General features: G+C 39.2%; 1 protein-coding gene across 1 annotated transcript in view; it reads right to left on the bottom strand.

Moving 5' to 3' along the window:
- CHM (CHM Rab escort protein) overlaps nucleotides 1-17,862 on the bottom strand; it is a 1,989,252-nt gene that overhangs the window by 122,880 nt on the left and 1,848,510 nt on the right. The window contains exon 14 of the mRNA XM_044057753.1: nucleotides 5,432-5,439. Within this exon, the coding sequence (XP_043913688.1) occupies nucleotides 5,432-5,439 (8 nt within the window). The remainder of the gene's footprint in view (nucleotides 1-5,431; nucleotides 5,440-17,862) is intronic.

The following is a 17,862-nucleotide window of genomic DNA, read 5'->3' as shown; positions in this document are numbered from 1 at the left end:
TTGCCAATATACTGGCCGACAGATTCAGTGCCAACTTTACATCTCTCTCCCCCCAAGGTCCAATCACAATACCAGTAGATTGCCAGGCACCCAGTATTACTGCTGCACAGGTTAAAACAGCACTGTCCAAGGCCAAGAATACAGCTTTTATGAGACCTGACAATATCCCTGGCTGTATTCTACATGAAGTACAGAGTGAACTGGCACCTCACCTGTGTGTCCTGTTCAATCACAGCCTCACCTCAGGCTTTGTCCCTACCTAATGGTGCACTGCTACAGTCATCCCTCTCCACAAAGGAGGAGTGGCTACAGACCCTGGGAACTATCACCCCATTAGCGTGACAAGTCTGATATGCAAAACTATGGAACGCATCATCCACACACAGTTTGGTTTTGTGAAGGGTAGATCATGCCTGCTCAACTTGGTCGACGACTTTGAGTCACCAGAGTTGTGGATGAAGGCAAGGTGGTTCATACAGCCTACCTTGATCTGGTCAAAGCCTTTGATACCATTCCCCACTCAGGAATCATAGAAAAACTCACTAAGCTAGGCATTGACCCCTATATCACTAGGTGGGTTGCAAACTGCCTCACAGGTAGAATCTACAGTGTGAAGTTAGTTGACTCCAAGTCAGACTGTTGACTAGTCACGAGTGGAGTCCCACAGGGTTCAGTCCTGGGTCCTCTCCTGTTTGTTATCTACTTCTCTGAAGTCCAGGCCAACATGAAGGGACTCTGGCTGACTAAGTTCACAGACGATTGCAAGTTGGGAGCTATTATTAACTCCACAAGTGATGTTGACATCCTACAGAATGGCCTCACTGAGACCAATGACTGGTGTCAGAACCATGGCCTTAAAGCTCAATGCCAAAAATGTGTCATCATCCCCTTTGGGAAAAACCCGGTTCCCATGAATTACTACATCGATGGTAGTCCACTGAATATAGAAGGTGTTATAAGAGATCTGGGAAAACATTTAGACAGCCACTGTGGTCAGAAAGTACTTCTATGTGGCACATCTCATTACTAAGGGTTTTGCATCCAGGAAGAAAGAGGTCATTGTCTCCCTCTACTCTTCCCTCATTAGGCCAATTGAGTACAACACCCCATTTGGCATGTACCTCACTAGACACCTGCAACTGGAGAGGCCACAAAAGTACCTCACAAAGAGGATCTTAGGCCTTAAACACTTGTCCTACATGGACAGACTCAAAAAAACTACAATTATTCTGTCTCATATCTACTTAAGAGGCAATCTCTGCTCGACTTACAAAGTCATGTCTGATCCAGCTCCATTAGAAATGCTACATCTAAAGAAATCCCAATCCCTCCGCACCACACGCTCCAGAGACCCCAACCTCATTACCACAATCAGCATAACCTGGAGAGACTGTCCATGTTATGGAATAGACTTCCCACACATGTCAAGCAGAGCACCTCACTGACCTTCTTCAAGAGAAATCTCGATTAGTGGATGGGAAATAGAAAATTCACCCCAGGGTGAACTCCAGTGGCTCTACTCGACAGAGGCACTGGGAACTAAGATCGGGTGGCATGATGGCAGGGTAATCCTATGGCTACACTTGTAAAGGCCCCAGGGCCATTAGCCTAGTACATACCTATGAACCTAAGAACCTGGTAAGAAATAGAAAAGGAAGGTGCAGAAAACAATATGGAAAAAATGGTCAGAAGAGAGTACAAGAGAGGGTAAGTGGACTAGAACAGTGAAGCTACTCAAAAATATATACTTATAGTACGTTCCATACAACTGTATCTTATTCACCACTGTTAATCATTGTTGTATTCCTCACATGTGGGAAGATTAACAAAGCATGAAGAGAAAGAGACGTGGAGATTGGAAAATAAGATCCTCCGAGATAACCGGGCAAATCCTGCCCTGGCTATAGAAGTTTATCATAAATCTTAGTGTTTAGAGAAAGTGTGAACAAAGTCCAGGTTTGTGTGGTAGCACCCCTATGGAAGGCTGTAGTACCTGCAGTAAGCTGTTAGTGGCATGGACCTTGATATGTCTTGCAGTAGGTTTGCCAAAAGCTGTAAAAAAAAACAAAAAGAAAGGCACTGAGCAAACCATTTGGAAAGTGTCTGTCTGTTTACTAGTTTTCCTAAACAGCTAATCACATTTTCTGAACTTTGGCTCTATATGTAAATAAGATCTCAGCTGTTTGTACATCAAGGAGATGAAGAGTGCTTTCTCTGTTCAGTGGCTCAGGGAGAAAAACTGGTAAATGGTTGATGAAGGGACTGCTCAGAAAGGAGGATTACTACAAAAGAATATACTCTGTCCTGGTGAAAGATTAGGAAGGGTTCTTTGAACATTAAGGCCTGGATGTCAGCATTTCTTCAGCAAGAGTAGTACTCAAACATTTTCTAACATGGAAACTGGAGACCAGTTGAAGCAGCTGGTTCAAAGATGGCCTACAGCAATTGTTTTAACAAAAAAGTTAAAATCCCATACTAAACCAATCACCTTTCTAGATTGTCCAAGACCCTTTTTAGAAACTGCTTTACTACAGGACTGGAGTACATGGGTGGATCCATGGAAAGGCAGTCTGAAATGAAGTAGCAAGCACTTTTATTTTTTAATTTATTTTACTTTATCTATTCACTAACCAGGTAAGCCCACTGGGCAAATTATCAGTTTTCAACGATGACAAGGGAGCACTGTCTAGTTAAGTAAGATGGTCAGAATCGCACAGTAGAGTAATTCTTTGATAGGGACATAATAAGCTAAGCAAGATTTGTAAATATCTGACAAAGTCTTCCAGAACCACAGCCACTTCTCCCTTGCTTGGGTCAAGGTTCCTAAAATGGCACTAGAGGAAGAATATTTTCCAATTAGCTAGAAAGAGCTTTTCTGGGTCTCCTGGTACCCTTCAGTTTTTAGCATGTACTCAGAGTACATGTGCCTACCTGGAATCAATATGAAATCAGTAGAGTTGCCAGAGTGACCAGGCTGGGGTGTAACAGGGACCTCTTGGCTATGAGTCAGTAGGTCCACATGGTGAGGCAGCAGCTTCCATTTTCCTCTTGCCAGACTGTCGAGTACACAGAACCAGTACTGTCTTTGCTAAAAGGGAGTTATAAGAATCATTCATGGCTCTTCTTTTACTTTGAGTTGTACCCTGTGATAGAGGGTACTGGCAGAAATACACACAGAAGCAGACCTGTACAATTCAGGGAGAAGGCATCTATTTTCCAAAATCACACATCCTGGTCAGATCCAGAAAGATATCCCTGCTTACATCCATTTGTGGGGGATGCTTGAAATCTAGTCTGCCACAATATTTTGTTGAGATGGAATGTAGGCTAGAGTTTTTATGTCTGCCTTGAAAGCGGTTTCTCATGCCTGATGGCCAGCTTTCACAGCAGATATGAATGAGTTCCACTCTGTTTACGTACCACATGACTGTGGTGTTGATTGTGGTGTTGTCCGTTCTTATAGAGAGAGGACTTCCATCCTTTAAGGTGAGGTTGAAATCCTTCAGGGCTAGGATGTCCTCCCTAATTTCTTTTATTTTTCATGTGTTTTCTTCTCATCTTGCCCTCCCATATTCTCTCAACCTGATGAGCTCCCACATAAGTCCCCAACCTAAGCCTGAGGAAATCTGCAGTGATGGTCATTGAGGGATGGGGTGCTTTGAAGGGCACCATCTGGTTCCAACTCCTGTGTTATATCCACCATGTGATTTCCTTTGTGATGCATGGGATAAGTGAGATTCTGGTCTCTAATAAATAAGTATGACGACACAATCTCTTTTTCAAGTACCGCTGAAGCCTTCCCATGTGCTGGATGAAAAGTGGCAACATTAGGATACATGATGCCATGCAACCAAATAGCCTTAAAAACTCCTTGGCTGAAATTTCCTTTTGCTGCAAAGTTTTATAACTGTAGTATGAGATAGGTCATTTCATCCTCGGGGGGGGGGGTATTCTGCTGAGGGTGCTTTCCAGACAGGCCCAAGTTATTTGAGGGTGTCACGTTTGATTTTGCTCTGCTGAATGTGTCACCCTGAATCCAGAAGCAATTCTGATTGAACTTCAAAGCTGTTAGAATCCCTTGCAGTGACTTCACGAGGATAAGGCAACTGTCTAGATAGGGGAAAATCTGGATGTTCTTTATCCTGAAAAAGGGAATTACTGGAGCCATGCATTTTGTAAATTGTGTAGGTGCATCATACAAGTCAAAGTGCAAAGATATAAACTAGAAATGTCTTTCCTAACCCATTTGGAAATGGGAATATGAAAGGAGGTATCCTTTAGGTCTAGGGTAACCATAAGAACCTAAACTGGAAGGAGTGGCGTGACAAAGGAGGTACTGACACAGCACAGCTAGCTGGAATTTTGTAAATAATTATATGTCATTTGTGAATATCAACATGTTTTATATAGAAGTGTGACAAAAGGAGATACTGCCAGCACATCTAGCTAAAAGTTTGTAAATTACATGTCATTTCTGAATACCAACATGACTTATGTAGGATGCTTGCATTGCAAACCCATTTCAACTGCTCTAGAGTTGCCCCTTCTTTTGCCAATCTTGTTATGGCTATGTGGGAGATAAAATACCTCATAACACACCCCTCAGTCAGTAAAATTTTATTTTACAGGTGGTATATTGATTTGTTTTGTTTTTTTTTTTGCGGCAAGGGAATTTTGAAAGCTTTTCCCAATTGTTGTGTGATTTAAACATCTCAACCAACCTTTTGAAATTTACCTTAGGTGGTTTTGGGAGAGCAACAGATTTCCTTGACATTCATTTAGAATTACATCATGCCAAGTCTGTTATCGCTAGCAGTATTCACAGGAAGTCTACATTTGGCAATCAGTATTTGCACAGGGAGAGCTTACATCCCCCAGCACATGAAAAGAGGGGATGTAAAGGGGCAACTAATTAGATTAAGTAGACTAACTAGTGACAATTTTGTTTTTAACCTTGAAGTTAAGAAATTGATTGACTTTTTTTATGCAAATAGGGTATGATTACTTTTGGTTACAGAAAATAACTTTTGAAGTAACATCTTTGCGTGAGAGTTTAACAAGTCCCATTTTGAGTGGCAATGGTAAAGTTGAGACTAGGTTAAGACACAACATGACTGACTACGAGCTAGCCTTTCCTTTACCAATATCTGATGGAATGGCCATTATTAGAAGCATTATCAAAGAAAATTGGAAGGTTTAGCTTGGACACTCTGATTTAGTGAAGGTCTTGGGTAATAAACCTTTATTACTTATAAAAAGGCATTCAACATTAAAAGTATTCTTGAGAGAACCAAGGTGGGACAATACAATGGGGGATGAGAGTCTGTTGGGGCTTTTGCCTGTGGTCATTTGCAAGCAATGTAGATATATAGTCAGTTCAGGCTCTGTAGAACTTCATCACCAAAGAGACTTGTGGGCAAAGAATCAGTACACATGTGACTCTACAGGTATTGTTTATCTTTCTGTGTGCAATTCATATACAAGCTTTTACACAGGCAAAACTATCACGGCGCTAAGTAAGAGAATTTATGAGCATGTCTTGGCAGTCAGAAATAAGGACAGAACTCATGCTTTGGCACGTCATGCTTCACAATGTGACAACTTTAAAAAGTTCACATTTTTTGTTTTGGATGAGGTGGATTCCAGTCCTTTGGTGGGTAATTTTAAAGCCGTACCGAAGTGTAGGGAAACTAAATGGCAGATAGCTTTACGAGCAGACCACCCACCAGGACTTAATGAAACCATTAATATTAAGTGTTTCCTTCAGCTACAGAGACTTTAATATGATCTCTTATGGTTAGCTGTTCAATAGTATTTTTTATTTGTTATAATTATAACATTTTATACACACGTTTTTCAGTCTACAGTTTTTAAATTTTAATGTTCCATTCTATTTAGAGATTTAATTAAGGTTATTTACATGTATTTATTGAATATGTGTTTATATTGGATGTTTTTGTCACACATTTTCTTATTAAGGGTGGTTTTGAATAGTTGCAATCATTCTGAAGTTCATGGTTATTGAATTAAACAAACAAAAGTGCTAAAGGATTTGTGGTCCGGCTCTTTTTTAATTGTTGCTGAACGTTCTGCTGAACTTTTTGGTTTTACATTGTTTTTTGGAAGCAGTAGACATTGTTTTCAAATGTATATCGTATGTGTATATCAAACTAGTTTTGTACAGACATGTGTTGAAAAGACATTTTATAAAGTGCTTGTGCTTAAAATGTAACCACAGCATGCCCTACTGGAACAGAACAGAAATGTACATGGACTACTACAACTGCTTAAATGTATATATTTTAACAGTGGAAAATGGAAAACAGGCGGTTAACTTCAGTCTAGCAAACTTCAGAAAAATTGCTGAAATTAAATTACTTTATGGCTAAACCATAAACATATCATCTTTCAGTTTCAATGCAGCAAGGAGACAGAATGTCTAAAACTGGGGAGCGCACTGTATTCTCGTTGGTAAATAATTACTAGTTTTGAAATGTGAAGGAATATGACTCTTATGACTTCCGGCATCTGCCAAAGATCTGAGGTCTATGTATTTTCACATGTAGATGCTAAATACTGCCAACTTCTAGCAGTGGGGATTTCACCTGGGATAGAGTCAGATGACAAGAAATGATGTCATTTTGCAAGGCATGCCAGCAGTAATATTTGAGATAGTTTATTTGACAACAACTAGATAATCCATTCACCCATCTGCCTTGCTCTTAAGATAACTAGGGTATACTAATTTTCTTAGATTCAGTCAGGAATTTAGCAAAGCTTAGTTTAGATATATATTTTTTATTTATTTGAGTCTGCCCTACAATGTTGTTTTAAATATTTCCTGTGATTTTTGAACTCTGATGTCACTGTGAATATATACCAGTAATTTCTTGTTTTTATTTATTATTAAATGTATTTAAACTTTCTTTGTGGCTGATCTTTGTGAGACATTTACATTTTGACAGTACTTGCATATTTATTTGGTGACACTGTATGGGCCACTCCTACCAGCCTTGCTCTTGGTCAAACTACCATTTGTATTAATATTACACAGTAAGATCGGGCACCCTTTTTTAGGGGCCTTAAAGTAGCTGATAAAGTTTGGCTGGTGGCAGTGATAACTACCTTATAGTCTGGACAAAAAGGGGCATAGCTAGTAAACCTGTGCCAGCCTTTTCCAGGTGTGTGTGCGCGTGTAAATCAAACCTCAAAGAGTGTGTGTTGTCAGGTACTTGGGCAGGGGCACAAAGCACTGGCTGGACAGAGAAGGTACTGAAGGGTCTTGGCTTGGCCACTTACCTGAAATCTCAACCCTGTAGCTGTGCCAGTTTGGAGTCTTACTGGTGATCTGGAAAAAGAGGGAGAAACCAGCCCCGGACTGACTTTGGTCTCTGTATGCTCGTAAGGGAAATTGCACTTGATGCAGAGAGCTGCATCTGGAAATACTGTGTGTGTACTTCCTATCCTTGCTGAGGATTAAGGCTCTTTGATTACTGGTCCAGTGGTGGGTCATCACAAGTGGTAAGGGGCTTTAGAATATAAACACTTAATTTTGGCACTCAGAAACTTGTTTGGCTAAGATAGATCTTGTATGGGTCTCCATGTGTCGTCTTTCCTTGGAAATGGGAACAGTCGAGTAGAATCCTTGTTCATCTTCTCCACCTGGGACACTCTCTATGGATACAGACTGCAACATTTCTTCTAAAATAACAGAGTTAAGCCCCACTGGATCCTTGAAGATTGCTGGGATGCTTCTGCACCATGGAATCTTTTGGAATTGCATTTTGTAACCTTTTCAATGAATGTTTAAAACCCACTGGATACAGTAATGCTATCCCAAACATTTGAAAAGAAGGCTAAGCACTCTCCATCTTTTTTCCAAGGGGAGAAAGGCAGCAAGGTGGGGGGGTGATTGGATTGGGGTGAGAGGCTGAGGATAAAAGTACACTTAGTCACAGGAGAACAAACACTGAGGATGTGCTACAGCAATCTTCTGCTCCTGTCTTCTAGGAAAATAATTCTTTGTTTATACTGGTTACTTAAAGCAAATGAAACTGGATGTCCCATATGAACCAGAGTAGGATGGATTATGTGGTGGAAAAGTGAAGGGAGGGACGTATGTGAGTTGAACAATAATGGAAAAATGATACAGAAGACGTGTGTAACTGATGCAGGGTAAATCACATCTTCAGCTTGAATTAATTTTCTAAGGAGCCGATTTCTTTTAGAAGGTTACTGGGTTGCCAAACAAGAGAATGGCCTATTTATCTAATATGTTGCGTTAACTTTGGTTTGGTATTAGCAATCGCTTCTCATCTTTATGAAAGCAACCTGATCAAGGAAGCTTGTTCTACTGAAAGAAACTCTGGCTGTCAGCTTCATCGCTGTGTTAAGCACCTATTTATACAGGTTCTAGATTATTCAACCCTTGTGCCCCATAATGAATTTGGTGATAGCTCACACACCACTGCAGGACTGTTAGAATGTATCTATTAGAAAATACTGAAACAATGCTAAATAATGAAAGCTACAAGTTAAAATAAAGAGCCTCCACTTTGCTAGTTGACTTCTTGCCAAAACTTAACCATCAGCATCTTTGGTGGGGAGGAAGAGGTTCATGGGAATTACAGTAGTATCTGCCACTTTTCTAGGGTGATACGTGTTGTGGTGCTGTACTAACTCTATAGAGTAATGAATCTAAGATGCTTGAACAAGGTAAGTGATCCACATTTCAACAATCTTCACCATTTCAAGTTGTAGTAGAATTCCAAAATAAGCTAATTTCATTCCATTAACCTAAGAAGTTAAGTGTGTTGATTTTACTCAGGATATAACCTTTCATATTTTATGACCAAGTATCATTTGCAGCTTTGTACATATGATTTGGTCAGCATTTCACACCTCAAAATTTATCAAACACTCCTTTATATCACCTGCATCTATTAACACATCAGAACCAATATTTTCAGCCCTATTCTCAAGTACTGGGATTACTGCAGTCCTGAAATAGAAAAGACAAAGCAACTTGACTTTTGTCCTCTACTGTCTTGGAATGCTAATGGTGTCTCAGTATTCCAGATCCATGAACCTTAACTGACTTCACCTAGCAACACCCAATCAGACATAGAAATTGGACCAAAAGAATAATAGCATACTAGCTAATATGGCTATGGTTCCATTAACCAGCTAATGGATTCAATAAACACAAAAGCTTCTTCAAGAATGCCCATGCTGATTTTAAATAACGTGTTAGAATGTTCTAGAATGTCATTTTTTGGTTTATACAATTCTTGCTGAACAAATAACCAAAAAAAAAAAAAAGATTGAACATGCAACAAGACACTGCAAAATTAGGGTTAGAATTGCCATGATATGTTCCCATTTCTGTAAGAGTAGTTGCAATTACACAATATCTGCATGTCTTATCATACACGTACCACATTGCTTTGGAAATGACAAATTCATTACTTAGGTTTGTTTCACAAATTCTCAATGATAACAATAGTAATGTTTTAAAACTTAAACAGAATCAAAAGCATCGAAATGATCCTTTATTCTGGAGAAATGGAAGACTGTACCCCCCTCAGTTTCAGAAACAGTATGCCCTGTTCTTCATAAAGGTTGTCAAGCTTTTGCTTTCCATTTCTTGGTAAAACTATTCTTTGGTTCACTAACTAAACATTAATCTTGTTACAAGTGTCTTTTTTCTTCCCAATCCCATGTCCATGTCTTATGCCAAAAAGATTTAATCTCCATGAGAACTGAATTTGTTTAAAGAAAAAAAGGTTCTCTTACAACCTCAGCCTGTTGTCAAGCTAATTTGAACTGTAAAGCATTTAAAAAAAAATAAGTCAGACCTGCTTCACTTGTTCCACATTTCTGGCATCAGGTGTCTTTTCTTACCATCCTTCTCAGTACACTGGGAGGAAGATATCTGTGCAACATTAACATGTGCTGATCCAATACAACTCCATAATCTCAATTCCTTGGCTCTGCCTCATCTCCCACCAGTGTGCTTCGTCTAAACTGAAGATTACCCAACTTGTGTCATCTGCTCTGCCACTCCCTATATATATGGCAGAACAACCTCTAGACTCCTAGAGGCCATAATATATACAGCACCTAGCGTGCATTTAACCATGCACTGTCAAGCTTCCCGAGGAACGTATACTTGTGTAAAATCTTACCATAACAATAGATGTCCTCCTCTTCACTGTTGCAGTATTCTTTACCTAAGGGATCTTCTGCCAAGGATAGCACAACGTCTGGCCAATATCAAAGCTTTAGTTCTTATAAGCGTCATACACATCACATTTACTCCCTATGCAAGGTGTACAGCATAAAGGTGACATACAGATGTACACATTCAGAACTGAAAATGCCCCAGGAGGAACAGAATGCCCATAAGTACAACGAAAAGATGTGCATCAACAAAGAGAAAAAAAGGATGAGCCTGTCAGCCAAGGAGGGCAAGAAAAGGCCAGGGCAAGAGCTAGGACAGAGGGAGTAGGAGGGAGTGAATATGCAACAGTAAAGGGAAGGACATTTACTGTTATGATATGATTTTGCACTACAGTTGTGTTATGATTTTCCACAACTGCATTATGCCCTTCCATATCACTATTGCAGTATTTTTTTTACCTAAGGGAGAGTACAAGAGCTCAAGAGAAAAATGGCAGGAGGAAGGCACAGAAGAGCCCTCTACAAAAACACATACAGGATAGCCCTTGCAAAGCCTACCTTTGCAATAACATCTAACTTGTAATGCTCAGTGAAAGTATGAACAGAAAACCAAGTAGCAGCTTCAAGGACAGAAATGGTATCCAGACCCTTGAAAAAAGCATCAGAGGAGGCAACAGCACTAGTAGAATGAACCTTTAATAATGAGGAAAGACATTTCCTATGAAAAGGATAACAAAAAGAAATAACTTTAGAAATCCAGGAGGAGATGTTTTGCTTAGAAACTGTCAAACCCAAAGTCCAGGGATGAAAGGAAACAAAAACTTGCTCAGATTTGCAAATAACTTTAGTTTTGTCCAAATAATATCTGAACTGTCTATGCAAATCCAAAGAGTGAGGAACCTTCTCACTGGCAGACTGCAGACAATGAAAAGAAAGATGAATAGACTGATTAAGGGACAACTCGTTGACCACCTTGGGCATAAAGGAAGAATTAGTATGGGGAGACACCTTGTCTCTGTGGAAAATTAAGACAGGAGGAATAGCCATGAGATCCTGAAGTTCAGACACACTCTTTGATGAAGTGAAAGCCAAAAGAACAGTCTTCCAAGTACAATGCTGTAAGGAAGGTGAACCAGCAGGCTCAAAAGGAGCCAGAGTCAATTTTTCAAGTACAAAACTGAGGTCTCAGGGGAGTAGAATAGGTTTCCTGGGAGGCCTAATATGAAGGATGCCTTAAAGAAATTACTTGACCTCAAATCTAGAGGCTAGAGGAGGAGTTAATGGCAGACTTGCCTTAACTGAGGAATATGCCAACCCAGCACGGAGCAGATTACAAAAAATAACAGAGAACCAGAGGAACCTCCACAGATAGGGGGACCCTGATGGTGAAAGGGGCTATAAAGAGAAAATCACTTCCATTTGGACATATATGATTTCCTGGTAGTGGGTCTCCTAGCTTCCTGCAGAACCCAAAGCTTGTCCTCAGGAAAAAGGTGCATGAAAAAGATCAAAACCCTATTGCCCATAACGTCAGTTGAACCATGGACAAGTGAGGGTAGATAAGAGTTCCCTTGTCTTGTGTGACAAGATCTACCCAGTGTGGTAACTTGTAGTGATTGCCCCTAGCTAAGTGAGAAAGAAGTGGGAACTAATTTTGTCTTAGCCAAAAAGGAGTCACTACCAAGATTTTGGGAGTCCTGCCTAATCATGTGCAAGACTTGTAGTAACAGAGGAAGGGGAGGGAAGGTGTACAGAAACATCCCCTTTCAAGGAAAAGGCAGGGCATTCACCTATCTCCAGAAAGTTTCTATAGTCCACCTTTTCCTAATATGCCATCATAGAAGAAATGGCCCATGCAAATTGTGCCTTTAATACTACCTTGAAATTGTTTATTATGCTGAGTATTACAAAATGAAAAGCCAGGAACAACCAACTGGGAATTATCTGTTGGATACAGGTTGTCCTTTCCTAGTTCCAACATAAAAATAAATAAATAAAATAAATAGATGATAGGCTTTTCTAAAGGACTTGGTTCTATCAAGTTAGTACTGAACCTGCTAATGCATGTCCAGTGATGGTTCTATGGTTAGGATAAAACAACTGGGAGACTGATGGCTTGATTCAGAGAAACTCTGAAATTACTTCACACTTCTTTACTGATGGCAATGCATCTTACATTGTCTGGACTGCACAAGGTTTGATGTACTGCAACAGCACTATACACTTCTGAAGCACGTCCAAATAAATGCAAGTCACACTGATTGTAATCCATACAGTACACAATAACACCACTCAATAAATAAATACATTTTAAGAAAGGATGCTTGGTAGATAGTAATTTTATATCAATTACTATTTTACAGTGGTGCAGTATACCATTTGCAAAAACAAAGACCCCACAACAACTGGTTTACACACTAAATCACTGAATAAGCACCAACTCAACTAGAGGTGTAACTAATTTTTTACAGTTCATAAGTACTTACAAAGTTTATTGATCTACGAGGATCTTAAGAAGCTTAGCTTCAATTCCCATGGTAGTTTTTTTTGGCACTTTTGTCTTGACTATGAATAACCCGGAGGTGGGCAGAACAATGATATTACTTGTTTTCGCTATCCACAAGGGACAGGGGTGCTAAGATGGGGGTTGGGAATTTGCAATTTCTCATCCATCCAAATTATATTTGTAAAGAATTTAAAGACATGATAAGCACTCCACAATCCCTAAACCACAAAGACACCAAAAAACAGCTTCAATACAGGAACCACGAACACCAAAGGATGTAAATCTGCATTTAGTTTATTCTGGTACATCTGCCTTTTGCCTTCTGGGAATAATTAATTCAATTGCTAGTAATCCAGTTTATACACCCAGTACTTCTGGTTGACCAATATATAATCAAGTGTTTTAAACATTTTTAGACAACAAGAATCACCATAAACTTAAATTTTAACACAGTTTCCTGAAGAAAAAAAGATTATATATACACATATCTAAATACAAAAAAAAACCCTATGCCATTTTATACAATTTATGAACTCCTATATTTTTTTTTTATTATTCGTGATTTTATTGTATACTAGCTGTACCCGGCCACGCGTTGCTGTGGCTCAGTCTGGTTAAATGGAAAAGAAAGAAAAGAGAAAGCGCACGTTTCTAATATGTTTAATTTCACAATGCTTGCGGGTATACAATATTTTTTGTTATTCCATTGTCTGTGCAGATATAGAGATTGTCTGGTTTGCCGATTCTAGAACACGCAACATATAACTGTCCATGTGAGAAGCAATCCGTGTGTAGATCTAAACCGCACAATTCTAAAGATTGGCCCTTAGCTTTGCTGATGGTGATTGCAAACGCCAATCGAATTGGGAATTGCTATCTCTTAAATTGAAATGGCATATCCGTTGGAATCATAGGAATGCGAGGAATGAGGACATCTTCACCTTTGAAAGGTCCTGTCAAGATTGTTGCTTCAATGACTTTGCTCATTAATTTTTTTTACTGCAAGCCGCGTGCCGTTGCAAAGCTTTGGCTGGTTGGTATTTCGCAACATAATAATTGGCACGCCGATTTTCAACTGCAGTACATGCGGTGGCATCCCTGGTAGATCGAGTGAATTCAAAAATTCTGTTGGATAATTAACCGCTTCATCTGCTTCCGCAACAGTGTCGACGGACTTGTATGTGACTGCCTCGCTTTGAATGTTAGACTGAATAATATTGTTAAGTTCGTAGACGTCTTTGTTCTTGGCCGCAAGAATAGCTCATTCAGTCAGCCAATCGTGATTCTTATAATTGGTTTGAATATTGGGAAATACTTTATCAACCAATTCTTCTTTTGATGTCACTAAATTGCAGAAGTTATGAGGCAATGAAATTCGTCCTGAGGTCAGATCAACCGGCACCTTTCCGCTCCCAATTTCCAGCAATTGATGTGAGAATATCTCAGCTGATCGATTGTTTTGCAGCTGGACACGCATACCTGTGGTTAATTTTAACGTCTTTACATGTCGCCACAAAGTAGAGTATTTCAGGCAAGCATTTATTTTGTCCGCTGGTCGAGGAGAACGAAGCAGATCTGAAGCTGCAGAACGCGATCGCCGTGCTCGCAACCGTGCATCCTCAAAAGTCCGGCTGCATGTCACTCTGCTGCTTCCTCGACACGTATTTGAGTCATTCTTTGTCTGTTTCGCTCATTCGCTGATGCCCGTTCTTCCTCAGTTTCATTTGCAATTACTCATTGCACTGCTTCCACGAGTACGACTTAAGTTTGATCTTCTGCAAGGCATTATTTGGATGAACTAAAGCAGATCGAATGCACTGAAAAAGAAGTAAGAAAGTTATAACAAAAACATATAAAATTGCATATTTATATACAAATATATAGAATCCATAGTAGGTATATAAAAACATACGCGTATTCGAATGCAACGTGCGACATCTATATAATAGCAGGTATATAAAAACACGTGCGTATTCGAATGCAACATTGTGTGAAAATTTCAAAGCAATCGGTGAAGAACCTTCGGAGATTTAAGATTTTGAACAAACGAATATTTACATTTTTATTTATATAGATATAAATATATATGCAAAGATAAGTTGTTTATAAGGTTATATTACTATCCACATTTATCCCCCTAGGAAACAATGTTCTATAGTTTATGATCATCCTACATTCTAACCTATCAAGTTCCCTTTTAAAGCTCCCTCCAGTCTTTCAAAATTGGCCGTGCTAAAACACTAAAGAATAAGCTATTTGCCACTCCCCCATGTGTAGAGATACAATGACCAGCTACTGGACTATGCCTATTTTGTCTCCTTATATCTCCCAGATGTTTCATTATATGTACTTTAACTTTTCTCTTTGTCTGATATACCAGCTGCTTCTCCTACAATCACACCCAATAATATAAACCACTCCAAAAGAATTGCAGTTAAAATATTCTGTGGCTTTGTACCATCTACCATTGATTGTGTTACCATCCAGATTCTTAACCCTGCTACACACTGAACAATTACCACAAAAATCTGTACTCACTGTACCTCTTGATCCCACTTTAATGCTATCCCTACTCAACAACACTTTCATATTACTAAATCTGCCATAAGAAAAAGTAATGTGTTTAGGAAATATATGTCCTATTGAGACATCATCACATATCACATACCAAAGACGTCTTACTATATTCTCCAAAGTTTTGCAAAAAGGAGAGAATCTAGTAAAAAAAATGGTTTATCCTTTCCATCTTCAAAACTTGTTCTATGCATATATTCCAAAGTAATCTTTCTTCCCATTCTTCCACTACACCCCAAAACCTTGTTTTTAGCCTTCAGTAGAGTATGTTCTGAATACCCACGTGAAATCAATCATTTACTTTATCCAGATATACATCCCTTAATACACTATCTCATGTATTATAGTAAATTCTCCTAAATTCACCATAGGGTAAAGATTTTATGAAATTAGGGTTTTTGGGGTTTTTTTTGGTGTCTTTGAGGTTATATTTGAAAAGAGTAAGAGAAGTACTTGCTTTATGTGAGTATCACAGAAGTGGCGCTCTTTGTGATGCATACCTACATCTCCAGCATACACTTAGTATTGTGAAAAATAGTCTGTGATCCCTTGAGTGGGTGTTCATGCTTACACTGGACTTGTGACTGTGTAATAAGTTAGAAAGGATGAGATCTGTATAGACTCCAAACACAAAGCAGATGACGCCGCTTAGCAGCCTGCATGATACCAATCAGAACAAGGCTTTGAAATGGTCTGCAAAGGTGTTATGGTTTAGGCCCTAGATTTTTTAAAGTGAAAAAGAGTTGCAGTCTCTCCATTTGTGACAAGTGTTTGTACAGGTGCATACCGAAAGGAACATTATACTCAATAATTGGCCCAATGAAAGTACAATGGAGTAATTGCATCCCCTGACCTGAATGGCATACTTTAGATATCAGATGGGATGATAAAGGACTTTCTTATAATAGCAGATGCTTGGTGATCAAAGGCCAGTTCATTGTATACATAGGTTTCCAAGATCCCTGATTATAAGATCAAGTTTCAGGGGGTTGTTGATGTGATGCCTACAAAGAAAATCATGCTTCCTGAAGGATACTATTACACATTTCCTTCCATTTTGTTTTACTCCATGGTTTTGATGCAAGCTAATTATTTGGGAAAGACCCTTTGGAGGATCTTTGTGTCTTCTGGGAAGTTTATGGCGGCACCAAATTCATCTTTGTGTCTTCTGGGAAGTTTATGGCGGCACCAAGTTCACAGTCATTTGAAAGCTTGGTCAGCCATAAACCTTTAACATTTGCTTGGACCTGTAAGATGCAAATGCCAAAGAGGAGTGGCCAAATGACTTAACTCTGGGGTACACTGTTAATGACAGGGCTTTTGGAGGAGGTAGAGCAGTCTAGCCTAATTTCCTGGATTCTATTTGTGATCCAATGTGCTACCCAACAATTTACATACAGATTTACACTTAGCTGGGAGAGTTAATCGACGATACCAGAGTATGGGATAGCACAGAACACATCTGCGAGGTCTTTATGTTTGGTGTGTTTAACGATTTGCATCATCCACTGTTTCAGTAACAATCACTAAGAAGATGACCACATTAAGTAAGCAGTGCAGATCAGTGTGTGTGATATACCTTTAAGAAGCTTTCCAGTGAGTCAGCAAATACATACAAGTACTATGCATGTGCAAACAAGAGTGCCATTTTGAGTGAGCAGTCAGAGTGCGAGTATGCAAGTATGTAGTCAGATAGTTTAAGTTTAATGTTCCTGCCATCCATCCTGATGTATTTTTATATAATAAACTACTTAAACTAACATCCAAGCCTCGACATCATCTTAATGTACGCAAGGGCAGCGACAGGCAGGATCTGCCCTTGATGAATATGAACTGGCTTGGATCAAGAGATTGTAGGTTACCTATGTCTATTTTTTTACTTCCACAAAGATCCTTTCCACAGCTTTACAGATGATGCTTGTCAAGCTTATGGGTGTATAATTACCCAGTTCAATTAACACCCTATCTTTGTGTAACAGGATAACTGTTGCTTGTACTTCATTCACTTGTCACAAAGCCTATTAGGAGGCAGCTACTGAACAGCCTCTGAGGGTGTTTAACAAATCCTGTATCAGGCTGGCCAGTAGGCCACCCAGTACATTATCTGGCTCCATAGCTTTGGTGTATTTGACTATGGATAGTGCTTTGAGCACTTGATCTTTGGAGATTTGAGGGAAGTGTAAATTCACATATGTGATCTGGTAATATAGCTGGGGAGATGGGTTAAAGTTTTAGCTAAATTTGTCTTCTAAAAGATTGGCTATGTCCTCTAGCTCTGAGTATGTGGTATCATTTACTCCAGAATTGTACACAGACTCTCAGGATAAATACATAGCCCTAGACAGTGAAGCATACCTTTCTTTCCACTTTAACAATAGCTCCTAAAATGGCAGCCCCCCCCAAAAAAAAACAGATTCTGAAAAAAATAAAATAAAACATGTCATTTATCAAAATGTGTGATACAAAATCCAGTTTTTAAAATTAAATTCTAGCACATCCTGGAGCACAAAATATATATATTTTAAACGAGTACAGCATGGCATACATGGTGTATGACTGCACCCAGGCACTCACACATAGATAGTATTGAGCAAACAGGA

The sequence above is a fragment of the Protopterus annectens genome, chromosome 15.part0 (genome assembly GCF_019279795.1).
Source record: "Protopterus annectens isolate FY-2018-M chromosome 15.part0, PAN1.0, whole genome shotgun sequence".
NCBI lineage: Eukaryota > Metazoa > Chordata > Ceratodontiformes > Protopteridae > Protopterus > Protopterus annectens.
Note: the sequence above shows the minus strand (reverse complement) of the source record. Positions and strands in the feature narration are given on the sequence as shown.